Below are 18,646 nucleotides of genomic sequence, written 5' to 3' on the forward strand. Positions count from 1 at the left end.
TCATAAATTTTATGATAAACTTAGTAACATTTTTAGTTTAATTTGACAAAATAATTACAATATTTAATATAAAATGAGCATTTAACTTATTTTATTTTTAAACAAAAATGTTAAACTAGCAATAATGTTTATACCGGCTAAGTTAAGATTGAGTCAACAATGAAATCACTATTTAAAACATGAGAAATTTTTGAAAAATTTAGTAATTTATAATGCATAAATTTACTCAAAACATTGAAATTTTTAAAAACTAGCAATAATGTTTATCTGGGTGAGCTAAGATTTAGTCAACAATGAAATCAATATTTAAAACATGAGAAATGTTTTGAAAAATTTAGTAATTTATAATACATAAAATTACTCAAAACATTGAAATTTTTAAAATTTGAGTAATTCGTAATATATGATAATTATTAAAAACATTAAAGTGTTAATTACAAAATAATTATTTTGAAATTTTAAATAATTTATAATGTATGAAGAAATTGCTTAAAACATGAAAATTCTAATAAATGAAATAATTTAACTTGTGACATTTTTTTATAATCATAGATCTCGATATATGGTTCTAGAATTCAAATTTAAGGGTGAGTGTTCAATCAAATCAAGTTGAATCGAGTCAAAATTTTCGAGTTGACGAGTCTTATTTTATCATTCTAACTCAATTTGAAATTTTTTCAAATTGAATAAAATGAAATTTGAGTCGAATCTAATCTAATTGAGTAAAATTATTCGAGTAAAATTAAAAAAAGTTAAACATATCAAATTAAAATCTTGTTACAAGATAATTAATTTCATGTTAGAGCACCTAAATTTGAAACCATATATATTTAAAAACTTTTTCAAAGCAAAAAAAAAAAAAACTTTAGTATGATAAACTTGAATCACTAATTAGCTTATTTAGGTCCCAAAATTATTATTTTAGAAATTTTTTAAAATTTTAACTTTCTTTATATATTCTTGAGAGAATTATAAAATTATTATAATTTTTTAACAATATAAAATTTAGAATTTTATAAATATTTTAAATTATAATTTTATTTTGAAAATTTAAAAATTATTTTGATTTTTTGTAATTTTGTTAAAAGAGATCAATTTACTCATTTTCAAAATTGAAAAGAATAAATGCATATTTACAGTAATTTATTATTGAATTATTCGAGATATTGAATTGTAAAATTTAACTCAATTTGAACTTAAAATTCAAATTACTTATACGTGTTAACTTAAATAATCTAATTCGATTAACTTGATATTAAATTTTTTTAATTTTTTCTAATGAAATCAAATTTTACACCCCTATATTCAAACTCAATCCATAAGGAAAGGAAATCCACTTAACTTTTTCCAACTCAGCTTTAATAGACAAACAGAAACGACATCGTTTGTATTTTCCCTGTGTAATAATAATAATTTTTCTTTTCCTCTTTCAAGATTAGCCAAATAAGCGTTCTTCAATCGAAACCTTAGAACCAGAAAAAAAAAGGGAAAAAAAATCCTCAGATTTTCTGTCAAGGTAACCCCAAAATTTCTCTCCTTCACTTGATTTTTGTAGTATCTCCATTATAATTCATATGGGTTATTAATTTTCTCTCAAAAGATCAAAGCTTTGTCTTCTGTTTGTTCTTTGGAGAGAATAGATTCTGTGAAGGATCAAATCAACAAAACAGAAAAAAAGAAAGACCTTTTCTTTTAAGAAGAAAGTCTTTGCGGTTTTAGTTCTTAACTTCTTATAGTTTTGGTTGGTTAGTTAACTTTAGATCTCACTTTAATGTCTTTTATTCTTGTATTTGAATTACTGAGAATTTCTTTAAAAGCCCTATTTGCTACTAATAGTACTATAATAGAATATAAGATATTGATGGGATTTGAGGAAAGATTTTTAATATGAACTCTTTTTCTTGGTATTTAGCAACTACTTTTGATTTTTATGCTGTTTTTTTTTTATGATTATTTGAATTATAACTGTTTGGGGTTGTAGTTTTCACCTTGCTCAGGAACCTTTTGCAAAAAGTAGCTACAGATCTTTCATTGAAATGAAGTTTCCGGGCTGGCCAAGAAAATTTCTAGCAGAATCAAGTTTGAATTTGCATTAGAATTTGTGGGACAATTGAATTGATCATTCCATTTCTCTTGAGAGCTTAGCATTAACCATTAAGTGTGATGAAGTATAGTTTAATGGTGTAATTGGCCTTGTTCCATAGTAGTTTATCTCTATGTGATCAGCTAGCCTAATAAAGCGGTAACGTTTTTTTTTCTTTTGTTTTTGGGATCAAGACTATACTCATTAAACTTTGGACTTCACATTTACTTAAACCTGTTTGGTATTCATGTCATGTGCTCTAAATTCCAAATTATTTCAGACTTCATAATTCAGCAGTTAGAAGTGTGATTGCTTTATAAACTTACAATCAATGGTGTTCATGGATACTGGTTTCGGCATTGTAGGAAAACATGGAATCGAGTAGGGGTCAAGGTGGAATCCAGCAGTTGCTTGCTGCAGAACAAGAAGCTCAGCATATTGTCAATACTGCCAGAAATGGTAACTACTCTATTTGTTGTGTTCAACAGATTTATAGATTAAACCCTTTAAAGCCATTTGTCTAGATTTATTCTTATAGACTGATATCTATGTTTGTGTCTGTGTATGCCTGCAAGAATTGGTGAGAATAAGGAGAAAAGAAAAGTTATCTTCTTCATGAACTCGATGGAGGAGTTGGCTTTGTCATTTTCTCTCATATTTTTCTTGTGTTTGCATGTGTGTATGCATGTGGTCATTCGCATTGTGTCCTGATATGCATGGAATTGCTTCTGCATGCATTATTATTTTTTGTATTCTCAAAGTAGTCCTTGGGGTTTGTTTTGGTTCATTATTATAACTTTGTATTTTTAGCTCTAAAGTAATTTGTCTCATTTCTTAATATTTTTTGAATTTGTATCTTTAGCCAAGATGGCTAGGCTGAAACAAGCCAAGGAAGAGGCTGAAAAGGAGATTGCTGAATATCGAGCTCAAGTGGAGAAGGAGTTTCAGAGGAAACTTGCCGAGGTAAATATTTCTTGTTGTTTAACTAGGATAAGCATCTGGCCCTTCTTCATTTAGCTTGTAAAGTGTCTCGTTATCTCTCAAGTTTGTTAATGAGGGTTGCCTTGCATAATAGTAGCATCAATTCATTCTCTTAAGCATATATTTCTTAACTCTCTTTCTGATGCCTGTCTCGTGTTCATCAAACAGAGCAGCGGGGATTCGGGTGCTAATGTGAAACGCCTTGAGAAAGAGACTGAAGCAAAGATTGACCACCTGAAAAATGAGGCTGCAAGAATATCAGATGATGTTGTCCAAATGCTTCTCAAGCATGTAACAACTGTAAAGAATTAGGCCCCTTGAGATGGCAAACATTCAATATATGTTACTGTTGTTCCCCTGCATGATGTAATATTTGCTTTGTTGCCCTCACCTGGTTTAGACTCTGGTGAGTAAATTAGACCCTTTTTATCAGATACATCAGTTTGAGAACATGTAGGACAAATTGTGTGCCTATCTATTTATGCTGGGGAAAAGAGCAATAAAGTTTTAATAATGTCAATATTTTTTGCATTCTGAACCTAAACTTAATGGCTAAAGATCAGATTCTCATGCATATACATGATTTTGCAATTATAACATAGTTTTGAAACTAAATTCCTTTGAGACAATTGGTTTGGAGCAGCAGGTGTATGGTTTTGGGAATCCAAGTCATCCAAGCACTCCTAGAACAATTATTTTCAGAAGTGCAAAAGAACCCTTGCTTTATGATCTAAAAAGAGGAAAAAAGGATCCCAAACACCAAACAATGTGGCTCATTGAGCTTTGTGTTACATTCATTGAGCTTCTTTCTTACTCTTTCCATGTCATTCAAAAACCCTGCTACCTTCACCAAGTTTAAAGACAGAAAAAGTTGGAAAAGAAGTGACCTTTTTCAGGTTGAATTCTCTGCCTGGAGCTTGTGTTTAGCTATATGCCAAATTTGACAACACAAAAGCAAGGGAAACAAAGGGGGAAAAGTAGTCTGGGAAAGCAAGGGAAACAAAGGGGGAAAAGTAGTCTGGGAGCATAGTCAGCTTGAAGCCAACTTGACTGTGACTGACTACAGCTTGATTCAATTAGATATCTCCCTCTTTTTTAATCTTCATTTTACACACACACACACTTCCTTTTCTTCTTTCTCTTAACATTTCTCAAGTATGCAAACTACAGTACTCTTATTTTGACCTGGAAAAAGAATACACAATTTGCAGATCATTTTCAGGACAGCAATGGAACTGTTTGAATAGTACCTCAAAAGAATCATTGGTTGTTTCCCTAGGGGAACTAATAAAAAGTGATCAATAAAAATGATTCCTACCCTTTTTATCTTTCACTGTTGAGACCCCATCATCACCCAAGAAGAATAATAAGCCCAGCAAGTCAAGAATATGTATGTGTATATGCTGAAAATAGGTAATTGAAAGCTATAGTTTTTTCTTTTTCACATCAATGTTGGATTCTGGAGTTACTTTCAACAACATACAACCGGGTAATATTCACCATGTTCTAAGTCAAAGTTGACACCTGATTATTTCCAATAACTGCAAACATCGCATTTCCTTGTCGAACACCTACTGATGCCATGTTCTTCACTAACATACCCTCTGTTTCATTCACCATTGCATGGAATTCCATTAGCTATAGACCCAAGCCACTTCAAGGAGTACAAATTTAGTGTAGGTGTTTGATATGATTTTTTTTTCAATTTTTTTTAAATATATTTAAAAAATTATATCCTTTGTTGCTAAAATAAAATATTTTAAAAATAAAAAAGAATAGACTAAATAACTTATGAAGGTTTTGGGAAATAACTAGCAATTTTGGCATATATGCCAGTTTTTTTTCTAATTAGGCTTATAAATCGTTTTTTTTTAAATTTAGGGAAATAAGTCATTTTGGAGAGAGAAATGAAAAGCTCCTAGAGTTAGGATTTTAAATATTTTTAGATTTAGGGTTTAATATTTTTAGGTTTAGGGTTTTTAAAAAGGGTTTTGAGTTTTCAACGGAAACTTCAGAATTTCATAGGCAGTTTTGAGGAGTCGGGATGTAATAATGCACCTCTAACACATACATTTCATATGTCGTGGCGAGATAGGACCATGGCCTTGAAACTAAAATCCATTCTGGGGAAATTTAGTTTCGAGGTGATTGTGCTTGATAAGATCAGGGGTTGAAGTCTAAGTGGAGGTCCCAATCAGTGGCCTTTGAGTATAATCAGGGGCCAGTTGACGGTCATTACGCAATCAAGAGTTCAAGCTTTTTTGATACCTCGCAAATGATCCATTATATATATCATACATAAGATTGATGTCATAATCATAGGGGAAAATGAAGGGATTTTTTAGTGTAATCAATGAAATTTTTTTTCTCTATTTTCATGCAATCGGTATCTTTAACTTTTCATTCGAAGGCTGACACCGAGGTGGAAACAAGAGAACTCTCATAGAGAGAGCGAATGTTTTGGTAGAAGTAGAGGTCGAACTCGGGTCAGTGCAATAATGGTTGTAGTTATTAGTAGGTTGTTTAATAATGGCAACCATTGTCAGTTTGAAAGGAGCATCACATTTACTCCACCGAAATAGTTGCTTCACACTTGAGAGTCTTCCTGCGTCCATGACGGTGCCGGCCTTCGGATAAGAATGAAGGTTAAAGGTACCAGCTACCTAGAAATGGAGAAAAAAATATGCCGATTATAATGGGAAGGCCCACAATTTTTCCTTATTAATTATGCCCTCAAACTTTTGTATGTTATTTATAAGGCAATATTTTCCAGTATCTAATAAGTTTGAGCTTGTTGCCACGTAACGACTGTCAACTAACTCCCTATTATACCTCGATTCATGATCGCATAACGGTCATCGATTGAGACCTCTACGTATACTTCCACCCGTGATCGTACAAAACAAAATCACCTCGAAACCTAACTTCCCCAAGATAGGCTTCGGAGATAATGGTCTCATCGCAACATAATATATGAAATGTGTATAACTCAAAGCGATATCGCATCACTGACAATTCAATAATACCTCAAACATTAACAAAAGAAATTTAGCGACAAATTTTTAACACCGAGAAGTGTTTTATAGAAGAGGGATAGAGAGGCTGTGGGAGAGGATGTTTGAAGGACGATGAAGTATATGGTGGAAGACCCCTTTTAAAAGCGTGAGGAAAGGGTTGGATTGTAATGTAGAAATTTACTGCGGCCCAAACACGTTGTAAGACTAGCATCTTTTAGGAATATATTCAAAACGTGCTTAAAATCAGTTAAAAAATAAGACGGACAAGTACTTTTAGGAATAATTGATGCACATTTTGAGGCATCGAATACTCTAGGAAACTCTATTTTGATGAAATTATATAATTTTAGGAATGCGTTTCCAAATAACACTTTACATTTCATCATCATTGTTTGATGAATGTGTGTATTGATAAACGAATTTCAAAGTATGTATACCTTCTTTCGTTGGCTTATTTTCCTATTAAAGGGATGTAATTTGCATAACTTAGACACGCAGTAAATTAATATAAAAAAATTGAATTGTTGAGTTACGGAAGTCGGGTGTACTTTTGACAACCTACTACTTATTTTTTGGTTTTTGTTAATCCAATTTGTAATCGATATTAAAATGAGTCGACGAATGAAATCTGATATTTACTATAATGGTCAAATATGTAATATAGAGGTTGGGGTAGTATTTGTAGGAGTATAGTCCGTGGAATTGGCGTTCAATTGTACTATTCAATTGTATGAGTTGTAGCCTAGAATCAAAAGAAAAGTCGAAGTATCAACCCGGGGAAGAATTTTGAGGTTACAATGTAGATATCTTGATTTCGTTGACCCCTATAGGTATGACTTATTTGATGTGAATAGCGAGCTACAGCTCGAGATAGTTATATCATCACATGCCTCAAGCAGAAATACTGTAATGGAGTTATATGTCGAGTTTGTCATGGTTGATAGATCTGGCCCATCTTCTGCTACTATTTAAGCTAATGTTGGAATCAAAGTTGAAGTAGAAAGTCCTACTACACGATTGTGTGATGGGTTTACTAGCTTGTTACAAAGCTTCTACTACAATATCCCTGAAACATTTATGGGTAGACACTCGTTGGTCTCTAGTATGAATCTAAACTTCGTTGGCCAGTACTAGTCGGGGTATGAGCATAACCCAAATCTCGACATTTAATCAGTGTGTTCAATTTCGACTTCGATGCAGGCTTAATGTTATGGGTTAAAAGCACTTATACTGGGGGTTCATCGATGTACACTAGACACCAAACTGGTGCAGATTTTTGCGGGCACATAGATTACAGAAGATTTGCTCCTTTCGACGGGGATTAACAAGGGTACACTAAACCCCTTACTTAAAGGGGACAGTGAAGACGTAGATCAGGAAGAAGATACAGGTGATGAACAAAGGACAACGAATGCAGTTGATGGGGAAGAGTCAGGCCTTGAGCTAATCAGGTAGTATAATCTGGATGGTTTAGAGGTGACAGTATTTTTTGAATTGGAGATGGTCCCAACAGAGATAGAACCTTACGGGTCTAATGATGATGACTCGGACAATGCTCTATATCCAGATCTACGATATAGAGCTTATGAACCTTTGCCCCATATAACTAACATCGACCTATCGGCCAAGGGTGGTTTAAAGTTTTCACGTCTACCGCACAGAACACCTTGCCATGTAAGCATATCGCGTGATGTATGAGTACTAGAAGTTAGAATGAAATACCCAAACAAAGATATTAGAATGAAATACCCAAACAAAGATACTTTTCTTTCTGTACTGAAGCGGTATAGTTTCAAGAATAGCGTCAACTACCACATCACGAAGTCTCGTTCCGAGAAATTAGAGGGAAAGTGCGCAGTTCGTGATGGGAGATACAAGTGAAAAATCATGGTATCTTTATGAAAGAAGACCGGGTTGTGGATGATAAAAAAGTATTCCAGTCCACATACCTGTGTTGTGGTAGGTACAAGTCAGAATTATCCTAGACTAGACTCGGATATTATTTCTGACATTTTACTACTGATAATGAAGGTGAGTCCGAGGATTCTTGTCTTGGTGTTGATTGTGAATATCTATAGTCAATACGACTACACACTATTATACTACAAAGCGTGGGTTGAAAAATAGAAGGTTATTAATAAGTTGCATCATGGTTGGGATAATTCGTACAACTATCTATGGCAATAGTGTCAAATGTTGAATCGATACGTTCTAGGTTCCATAACCGATCTGGAAACACACCCAGCATACTTCAACGATCGATTGGTCCCTGGGAAAAGAGTATTCCATTAATTCTTTTGGACCTTTGAGCAATGTAGAAAAGCTTTCTGGCACTACAAGCCATTGGTACAAATTGACAACACCTGGTTGTACGAAAGGTATCAGCATCGATTGTTGATTATGTTGCTCAGGACGATAATTAGAGGATTCTACTGATTATGTTTGCAATAACTCTTGAAGAAATGACTGATAATGAGGATTTATTCTTGAGTCAATTGTGTCACCGCATTTGCTCGCAGCTCAACAAATATGTCATATCTGATAGGGGAACCATAATCTTGTCCGCGATTGAGCAACATGGTAGCCTTTGGGATCGCACCCATCATAGGTACTGCTTACGACATGCTGAATCCAACTACCATACAAAATTGCTTTTGAAAAGTGAGTAAGATACAGTCACCAACATAGGTATGTAATTAGCACTACAAGTACAGTCATGCTATACCCTATTTCATTTATTGATTGTATTCATGAGTATGTTTTTCTCGAAAGGTTACAAGCTTGTCTAACATCGTTTCTATGAAATGTTAAACAACTCGAGCGCCATCAACAACTACGGTACGACATACCTCACCAACATACCCTTGGAACAATAGGCACAATCCTATGACGAGGGTTTACAGTATGGGCACATGACATCAAACTTAGTCGAGTATATTAATTTCGTACTAAATAAGATACGTCATTTGCCAATAATCTCGGTTGTGAAAGAAACATACTTTCGCTTGGCTGCATTATTTCCAAAGAGGATGTAATGAAAGAAATCAGTCGAAATACAGTGAAAGTGAACACTATGTATGTAGTGTGTCACTTGCATCGAACTTGAAATTTTGAGTCACAGAGCATGCTAGGCCGAACTAAGACATGTAAGGGGCATTATATTGTGTCGACCTAACAGGAAGGACTTGCAACTATGAGAGGTTCTAAACACTTCGATTCCCATTTGTAGATGTAATTGTTGCATATGGGAACCTAAGAATTGAGTACACGCCCTACATTAACAATGTGTGCAGTCTAGAATGCATGCAAAGAGTATGAAGTCTTGAATTCTCATCCGTCCTTGATGAGAGTACATGGCTACCAGTGTCTAGCGCATTGTACGAGTTGGCACCAAACATAAACCTGCGTTGCATTCAGAAAAGTTGCCCAAATACCACCCTGATATGGAATAGTATAGATATTTGGGAGAGGAACGACAACAACGGTTATGTAGGTACTGTAGGAACCCAGGGTATACAAAAGCAACATGTTCTACGATGAGGGGTACTTTGGAGCCTCAATGTCAATAGCATTATTTTCTTTCAGAGAATATATTCATTATAATGTTTCTATTATTCTAGTGTTCGAAATTTGTTATTTCTTATTAACTTACGCATAACTCACTTTAAAATGTAATGAAGACAAATATAATGTTAGAATGAAAATTTACGGTTTCTTTATTTATGTCATATATATTTACATCGCAGTAGTAATAAAAAAATACATTAATTGTGTCATTGGAGAGAATGTGTACTATAGGGTGATGGATGACAGACGCGAAGAGAATTTCTGCGCACAACCAGATATGCGAACCTATAAACTTGATCGCTGCTATCATCCTCATTCTCATTACCTTCACCCTACCCTCTTGCTTATTTCCGTCTCCACCGTCGTCATCGTGTTCATCTTGGTTTTCGTCTTTGTCTTCGTGTTCATTTTCTCCTTCCTCTGTGCTCAAGTGCGGTGTTGTCCTACCCTTCTATTGTGTATCCTTTACTCCACTGACAAACGGTTGCATCGATGACCCATCCCGATAAAACAATGATGCAGGCAATGTTTGGTCACTATCAGCGTGTAACCGTAAGGTGCTATAAAACCTGGATATGTTGGTATTAACCCGGACATCGATATTGACCTCGATTGTTGAATCAACATCTGTATTGGTGTTGTCATCAATGATGGTGCATGTGTTGGCATCTGGCCCGACATTTGAGTCGGCATCGACATCGGTGGAGGTGTAATATGCAAGGACGTCAGTGGCCCAAAATATGTACTTGTAGGAACAGAAAAATTAGGCACATATGGTGGTAGTACGTAATACAATACTTGTGGAAAAAACACGGGGTTAGTGAAACGAACATGAATAAATGGATTGAACTAGTCTAGATATTGCGTAGACATAGGCAACACTTCTTCGAACGAAGCTGATGACAAACCGGTCATATGACCGCGTCGAACCTTACACTGTTGCTGGGACGATCGTCATTGCCACTTCTGACAAAGTTGCCTACTCCTCATCTCCACTAATAGTAGATACGGCTTGCTAGTGACTCTGAACCACATCAAGTACTCCAAATAGGCCGCTGTGTCCGCTAAGAAAAATGGTTCGCGGATGGGTAAAAATTTTATCCATGATCCTAAGCCTCAATGTAGTCCTTGTGAACCTCTCGCCAATTCTCATTGTTCTTCCTCCACTTGTCCAACTTGTGCAGCTCTTTCAAGTCTCGCGGTGGTGGCAGAATTTGTTGTCTCCATCCTAACTGTCGAATCACCTGGTCCGATTCATGCATTTCCACCATCGCGTACACTATCAACATTTTCGAGTCCCACATCTCCCGGTTGGCCAACATTTTTGATAGGATATAAGATAGGATATCGATGTTGGCGTATGACATCCATTCAAATTGAAATGCATAATTGTAAATTTTGTACATTATGAAATTTTATTTTACAAATCATTGCATAATTAATATAGATTCGAAATAATAAGTAACTAATATCGACTTTCGAGAATTAATCTAACAGTAGCCTAATAATTTTCAACTCTTTGGGTAGTCCCACGTAACTCAGCCCATGGTTTCACTTGTAAAAGCTATATGTTAGTTTAGACATCTAATAAATAAAAATATTTACTATACAAACTACGTATTGATTAATAAATTATTTTTACATTGTCACCATCGGAAACATATATGGGTTGTTCACTTGGGGACATAAAAATAGTAGTCACCACCATGCCTACGACAGCAGCAAAAGCAGACAACCATCGGTTGACATCATATCTAGTTCGGCGACCCAATACAACTCCTAGTATAATGTGACCAATATGGCTAATACCTAATTAAGTTGTCTGTATTCTTTGAAGTCTATTAAGTGTAGTAGCCACCTTACGTGCACTAAATTTTGAGATTTCCCGAGCATTAAAATGCCTCCGATTAATTGAAGGATGAATTCCTGGGCATATTGTTTTTTAACAACCTTAATCGCGTGTGGAAGAAGCTTTTCAAAAATTTTTGCCAACCAATTTATCAATATCCGATCACCATCAAACTTGTTCGAGACCTTCTCTAATAATGTTGCGCATAGATCCTCTTTATCGAGAATGATTGCTTCTCCCGTGACAATTGGCCTACCTACCAACAAATCTAGTTGTAATGCCACGTCCTCCAGTGTGATTGTACACTTGTCGCATGGAAGATGGAAAGTGTGTGTCTCAAGCCTCCGCCTTTCCACCAATGCGTTGATGAGTCTAGGATTGAGTTTGCAACCCCCGAGCATACGAGACGTATGCAAGAATCTCACCTTTTGCAAGTAACCATGAATTTCAGTGATCGAAGGTTTTGCCAAATTATGCATGAAAGCCTTTAAAACATGATCATCCACCTATTTATAATGACAGAAAAATTTATTTTAATTTTTAAAAAATAATTTAAAATTAATATAATAAAAAATAACGAAAATTAAATTTTCGTCTTACCATTACTGCTTGAGCGCGAAAATGTGATTTCGTCGAAACGAATTAGAGAGGTTGTCATTCGTGAAAACTTAATCCGTACGAATTAAATACGGAATAATTAAAAAAATTAATATTTTTAAACAGGAATATCGAAAAATTTAGAACAAGGACCTGAGAAAATTGAGAGAGTTAGGAGATTAGAAAGAATTGAAAGAATAGGATGTGAGTGAAAAAGATAAATTTGAGGGGTATTTATAGGTAAAAAAATGACTGTTGCCCCTTTCTTAAATTTTTCTACCGTTGCACGACCAACGTTTGAAGATGTTAGGTTTGACTGTTGAGAGAAAACGCGTCTAGCTGTGCGCATTTTTCATTTCTCTCTCCAAAAACAATTTATTTACCTAAATTTAAAAAAGTACGACTTTTAAGCCTAATTAAAAAAAAACTGACATATATGGTTAATTTAGTGGAGAAAATTTTAAATTATTTTTCTTTTAAAAAAAGAACCCTGATTGGCCAAATTCTCGTGACCAAAGCAATCAGCAGCAGCCTCTCAATTTCTCATATGACCGAATTTGAATAAAGAATACTTTTAAAAAAAAATAGTTTTGCATAAATAATGGATTATTTTAAAGTTTCCTTCATTTATTTCAGGCATCATCCAATTCCCCCATTATAATCATCATCAAAGGACATATGGTTGACCATTATATACACAAACTTCAATTATTAATTTGATTTTGATATTATTATATGAATGGCTTCACAAAGATTGTCATTTCTCAAAAATAATCATAAAATTCAGGAAAATAAAGCCAAGAAAATCCTGATTCTTGGCAACTACTAGATTTAAACTTTTGATTGCCTTTGCAAATTGCATTGTCCAATTGGTGGAACAAGCCATGTTATGAGATAAGCAGAAAATGGTGGTGGTGGAGAATACCTGTAAAGCATTAAAAAAAAAAAAAACTAATTCATTTTTTTCAACATAAATTGACTGCCTTGGACTTTGAATTTACCCAAAAACATATAATTTAAAATTTAAATTACATCTTTTAAGAAAAAAAAAAAGATTCAAGCTTGCATTGCTTTGTTGACAAACATCAATCTTTAATATAAAACTAAATTGTAATTAATTAAAAAAATTCAGACTTTAATCAATTACCGGCCAAAGTTTGGGTATTTTTGTCATCAAATAACAAAAAACAAAAGAAAAAAAAAGAGAGAGAAAAAGAGAGAAGCTGTTCACTTTAGCACAATTTTCGTCTCTTCATCAATGGTGGTTTCGGTGGAGCTTTACGCAAACCCAATATTCACCCAACCAAATATTCTTTCTTTTATTTTTATTTTTCTTTTTCTTTTGATAGAGAAATGAAAGGAAAGACCGAGTAAATTTTTTTCTCTTCTAAACTCCTTTCGATTCCAAATAAGTTTTTTTTTCTTTTCATTTTTTTGGGTTTTTGAGGGAAAAATGCCAGAAATTTTTACTTGAAACTGGATCGAACTTGGTTATAAAGTCTTTCCTTTATAAATCTTTGCAAAATTTCCGGTTTATTTTCCTTTTGCACTCCAAGAACCGGGAAAAATTCATGGGGAACATCGGAAGTAGCGGAGTAAGTGGCAGGAGAAGGCACGGAAGCAGGCGAAATCATCCTCCGCCACCACATCCACCTCCTCCAGTTCAGCCTCAACCTGAAATCTCCGCCAACCGTTACGTCTTTGCCGCCGCAACGCCTTACCCGCCACAATACCCGAATACCAACCCGCCCCAGTACTACCAGTACCCAGGGTACTACCCCCACCAGCCGCCTGTGCCTTTGCCGCTTCCGGCGCCTTACGATCATCATCACCATCATCGAGGTGGACCCCACATAGAGCCCGCCAATTGGAGTAGATATGCTTGTGGACCGATGATGCCTCCACCGCCGCCGTATATAGAGCATCAAAAGGCGGTTACTATAAAAAATGATGTAAATTTGAAGAAGGAAACTTTGAAATTCGAAGCTGATGAGCTGAATCCTGGGAAGTTCTTGGTTTCTTTCACATTTGATGCTACTGTTGCTGGAAGGTATCGAACTTCAATCTCTTTGTTTAAAAATTTTAAATTTTTTGAAATCTGTGAGAATCTAATGATTGTAGCTTAGAACATGAGTTGCTTTTGATTAAAATTTTACTCCTCGGATATAATTTATATGATGATTATTGTTACACTTGTTTTGAAAGCTTGAGATATAAATTCTGTCTAATTATATGATTGGTGTATTATACTTGGAGAGATGCATGTTTAGAGGCATAAAAGTTTAGCAAATGATTTGGAATCCAATGAATGATTATTGGTTTTTTTGGGGGGTTTATTTAAGTATCGATTTGTATATTTGAAGGTTTTATGGTTACCTTGCTTGAATGGGGTTTGAATGCAATCATTAGAGGTGTGTTTTGAGGTCCCGGATTTTATGTTTCTACTTGATAGAGAAAATGGCAATAGGTTTACCGTGACAAAGGCTAGAATGATGGTGATTTTTTGTTATCCTTTTAAATTTACACATCATAGATATAATGACTTCTGAGCTAGGGTAAAATGATCGGAAAAGAGAGTTCTGCGCTTTAGTTTTAGGGAGTTTGTAAGTATAGGTAAAGAAAAGACTGCATGATTTGTTGAAGTTAAATACAACTTACGATGCATGCATGTTGGTGGCTGAGTATCTTGTAAAAATGTTCTACTGTATTTGATATTCATATCATCAATTTCCTGTGTGCATTCGTTTTTATCAATAGTACGGGCAGTGCTGTACTTTGCTTCATCTATCTAACAATATATTATTTGCTGTGTTTTTTTCATTTCTCTGGCATCATGAGAAAGTAATAGTTATTTAATGGAGCATGTACATGTAACCCTTAAACACAAGCCTTTTCTTTTTCTTCTTAGCATCAATTTTCAGTGTTGAGGTTATGTTGCATCTTATATGAAGTTCAGATTTGCGAGTTCTTATGTGAATCCGATATTATTTCTTAACAAGATGATTTGGTTTGTGCTGCAAACAGGATTACCGTTATTTTCTTTGCAAAAGAAGGTGAAGACTGCAATCTGACAGCAATGAAGGAAAGTATTCTACCCCCAGTAATTGTGCCTTTCGAACAAGGTCTAGGACAGAAGTTTAGACTGCCGTCTGGAACAGGGATCGATTTCTCTATGTTTGAGGAGTCGGAATTACTGAAAGTAGATGAAGTGGATATCTATCATCTGGCTGTGAAAGCAGAGGCATTGCCTCTCAACCAAAATGTGTCAGATGGAAACCAGGAGTCAGGAGCCATGAATTCTCAGATAACTCAGGCGGTGTTTGAGAAGGAGAAGGGTGAATACCAGACCAGAGTAGTGAAACAGATTCTGTGGGTGAATGGGAAGAGGTATGAGCTGCAAGAAATATATGGGATCGGAAATTCAGTTGACAATGATGTTGATCCAAATGATAGTGGAAAAGAATGCGTTATTTGCCTTTCAGAACCTCGGGACACTACTGTTCTTCCCTGCAGGCACATGGTAAAAGCAGCCACTTGTTCTTTTCTCTTCATAAGTTCATTTCATTTATTTTCCATTGTTTGGTCTTTTGCAATATTGATCTAGTAGACCAGAAAGCAAAGGGAAATACTGCAGTAATAACTTAATAGGTTGCAGAGATTTGAATAAATATTTAGCTGAAAGTATCACCTTTGGTTACAGTAGTGAAAATGCTTTAAGTAACAGAGAATCTTTCCTCTCACTTAAGTGGTCGACATAAGATTATAGTGGTTGCTGATGTAAATATCTTTTGGTTCATAATGCAGTGCATGTGCAGCTCTTGTGCAAAGGTTTTGAGATGCCAGACAAATCGGTGCCCAATCTGTAGGCAACCGGTTGAGAGGCTTTTGGAGATAAAGGTCAACAATGGCCCTGATGAATGAGATGACAACATGTTTGTTGAACTATCTTCCTGTATAGTACTTTGTTGTTATCATTATGTCATGCCTTTCTAATAATCAAACAGGAAGTTATAATCAATTATACAGTACATGATATGAACGAAATGCCGGAATTCGACACAAACTATATTCAGACAAATAGGTGCCATCTTGTAGATGAACATCAAAATTTTTTTTTTTGTGTGTTCTACTCTATTCTTATGTTTGAATGATAAAGAAGAATTTACTTTTGTTCATTATAGTATTACGTAAGTAGCTGTATAACTAGTATGGATGACATTGATTCTTGAATTTACAAATAGCGGCCTAAACACCATTGGCAGCTGACATTCTTCTAGAATTTAGACCTTTTATAACCACCTGATGACTCGGAATTTTCTGTTGGCAGATTCATCATCCCGGCAGTGCTTTCCGCCAGCTTACAACTCAGCTCAGCTCAAACATGTCTCTTTTTCCAGTCCTTCTGGGCCCCAAATATTCCTTTTTTCGCGAATATCCTCTTAGTACTTTAAATCCCGATCAAATTGAGAGCCGAATGCTTGAAGCTCAAACCCCATCTTCACGAAAGAAGGAAAATGGCTTTCTAACTTATATTTTAATGATATAGTACTTATTATAATCTTCTAAATTATAACTTATTATATTCTTTTAAATTATAATTTTATTATAATTTAATATTATTTACTAAAGAAAATCATACTTTACCATCCACTGCTATTGAAAATGGTCTAAATGCCACGTTGACCCTTGGTATAATATTATTTAACCCTTTTAACAAATAAAAATTAATAGCGATTAACTTTTTTCACTTTTACGATTTAGTTTTCGTACCTTAATTACTCACTTATTCGGAAAAATTACTTTCAAAATTCAATTTACTTACATAATAACTCCATAAATATTTAATAAAAATATTTATGTGTTCGGTTTACGGAAATGAAGTTTCGATACCTCATTTTCCAACACTACTTACTAGAAGGTCATTACACTTACATTAATTAACTATCTAATTAAAAATAAATGAAGAATCAAATTTTAATTAAACTTCATGCCAACCTTGTAAATATTAATATTTAATATTTACAGTTTCAATCATCGGAAGTAGGGTTCTGAAATCAGTGTTTCCAACACTATTAAAAAATGGGTTGTTGCACACACTATCTTGTTTTTGAACTGGTAGTTTTTTTATTGTTTTAAGTTTGGATTTGTAGCATGTACATAGATGTTTTTGTACATGTTAACTTTGAATGTTGAACATAGCTAAAATCTACCTAATGAGCAATTTTGGCAATGTTAATGTCTTGATGAAATAGTATGTTTTGGTAAATGGTTTGAGATGTGTATGTGGCAATTGAGTTGGCATATTTGGATATAATTTGGTCTTGACAAGTTGGTATTTAGGTGATTGTTTGATATATATATGCCATGGTAATTAGATGATATGTCTAATGGAATGGTCGATTAGGTAATATAAATTGATAGGAGGTTGATTGTGTTATTTGTACTTGTTTTGGTATGTGTTTTGAAGTGTTTTGCTATAGGTGGAGTTAGTCGTTTGTGCATAGAATGATAAGTTTGTGTGGAAGCTTGAAAACGTATCAAATTGCTCAAATTTTATCAAAAATAAAGTCCACGTCTTGATGTGTAACTTAGCTCGTTGCAACGTCGACCAAAACAGTGAGTCACATCGCGATGTTGAGTGGCCTAAAGTCACAACATGACATACTGTTTTGAAGACGTCATGACATGGAGAAAGTGATGCCACGACATCAGACTTAAAGTTTTAAAATTTTGCAATTTGGTCCTATTTCGTGTCCGAGTTATAGAAAGAGCTTCCGTAAGCTCGATTGAGACTCAGATTTGATTGTTTATCATAATGTAAAGGTAATTGACACGTATTAGAATTTATAAATGATTGTTTTACTGCAAACTTGAAGGTAGTTGTTCCGGCAATGAATGTGTCATCTTGTAGCTCAGATCCGATGATCGGGTCGAGCAAGGGATGTTACAAAACTATTCTAAAATTAAAGAGTTATCAAAGAAATTGAGAATTATAAGGTGAATTGAAAACAGTGAAATTTGTCAATAAGTTTGACATTAAGTTAATTACTAGTTTATCTCTTAAAGAACTTCAATGGATAGAGCAAACAAAGTAAAGACAGTTATTAGACATTATGTTAAAAAGATGATAGAATGAGATAAGACACCTATCAACACTTAAAAATACAAACTTCTTTATTAAAATGTTTGTTGCTTAAAAATAATGTACAAAGTTTATAAGCACTTAAAGTGGACAAAGAAGCATAATAGTTAATAGCATAGTGAAAGACTTGAAAACATACTTTATGTAGACAAGAACAAAGGTGGACAAGGAAGCATAATAGTTAGTAGGTAGGGGAAGAAGAGCCATAAGATAAAACACTCACTAATAAAGAGAATAAAAAAAATTAACAATTTTATAACATTGAATATATGTTTTATTTTAGGATTGTGGGTACCCTAAATAATTAAATTGTCATTATTATTCTAATTCTATTTTGGTTTAAATTATATAAAAATATTTTTAAAAAATACCTCATAATTATATTTATTACTTTATAAAAAGAATATGAC

The 18,646-nt window shown here is 34.2% G+C and overlaps 2 protein-coding genes across 2 annotated transcripts; both read left to right on the plus strand.

The window, feature by feature from the left end:
• The first annotated feature begins 1,359 nt into the window (after positions 1-1,359).
• LOC108458204 (V-type proton ATPase subunit G1-like) lies at positions 1,360-3,584 on the plus strand. The gene is made up of 4 exons (XM_017757507.2): positions 1,360-1,516; positions 2,449-2,542; positions 2,946-3,046; positions 3,233-3,584. Exons 2-4 carry the CDS (start codon positions 2,455-2,457, stop codon positions 3,374-3,376), a joined length of 333 nt encoding a protein of 110 aa, XP_017612996.1. The 5' UTR covers positions 1,360-1,516; positions 2,449-2,454; the 3' UTR covers positions 3,377-3,584.
• Positions 3,585-13,218: 9,634 nt separating this feature from the next.
• LOC108460959 (probable E3 ubiquitin-protein ligase LOG2) lies at positions 13,219-16,269 on the plus strand. The gene is made up of 3 exons (XM_017760683.2): positions 13,219-14,144; positions 15,119-15,614; positions 15,899-16,269. Exons 1-3 carry the CDS (start codon positions 13,666-13,668, stop codon positions 16,013-16,015), a joined length of 1,092 nt encoding a protein of 363 aa, XP_017616172.1. The 5' UTR covers positions 13,219-13,665; the 3' UTR covers positions 16,016-16,269.
• The last annotated feature ends 2,377 nt before the right edge of the window (positions 16,270-18,646 follow it).

This window comes from Gossypium arboreum, chromosome 4, assembly GCF_025698485.1.
Source record: "Gossypium arboreum isolate Shixiya-1 chromosome 4, ASM2569848v2, whole genome shotgun sequence".
NCBI lineage: Eukaryota > Viridiplantae > Streptophyta > Magnoliopsida > Malvales > Malvaceae > Gossypium > Gossypium arboreum.

Excerpts from the sequence above, each read along its gene's own strand:
- LOC108460959 (XM_017760683.2), top strand. The coding sequence starts at position 13,666 with ATGGGGAACATCGGAAGTAGCGGAGTAAGTGGCAGGAGAAGGCACGGA. Across the intron at positions 14,145-15,118 it reads GATGCTACTGTTGCTGGAAG|GATTACCGTTATTTTCTTTG; the intron begins GTATCGAACTTC and ends TGCTGCAAACAG. Across the intron at positions 15,615-15,898 it reads TTCTTCCCTGCAGGCACATG|TGCATGTGCAGCTCTTGTGC; the intron begins GTAAAAGCAGCC and ends TTCATAATGCAG.
- LOC108458204 (XM_017757507.2), top strand. The coding sequence starts at position 2,455 with ATGGAATCGAGTAGGGGTCAAGGTGGAATCCAGCAGTTGCTTGCTGCA. Across the intron at positions 2,543-2,945 it reads TGTCAATACTGCCAGAAATG|CCAAGATGGCTAGGCTGAAA; the intron begins GTAACTACTCTA and ends TTGTATCTTTAG. Across the intron at positions 3,047-3,232 it reads TTCAGAGGAAACTTGCCGAG|AGCAGCGGGGATTCGGGTGC; the intron begins GTAAATATTTCT and ends TTCATCAAACAG.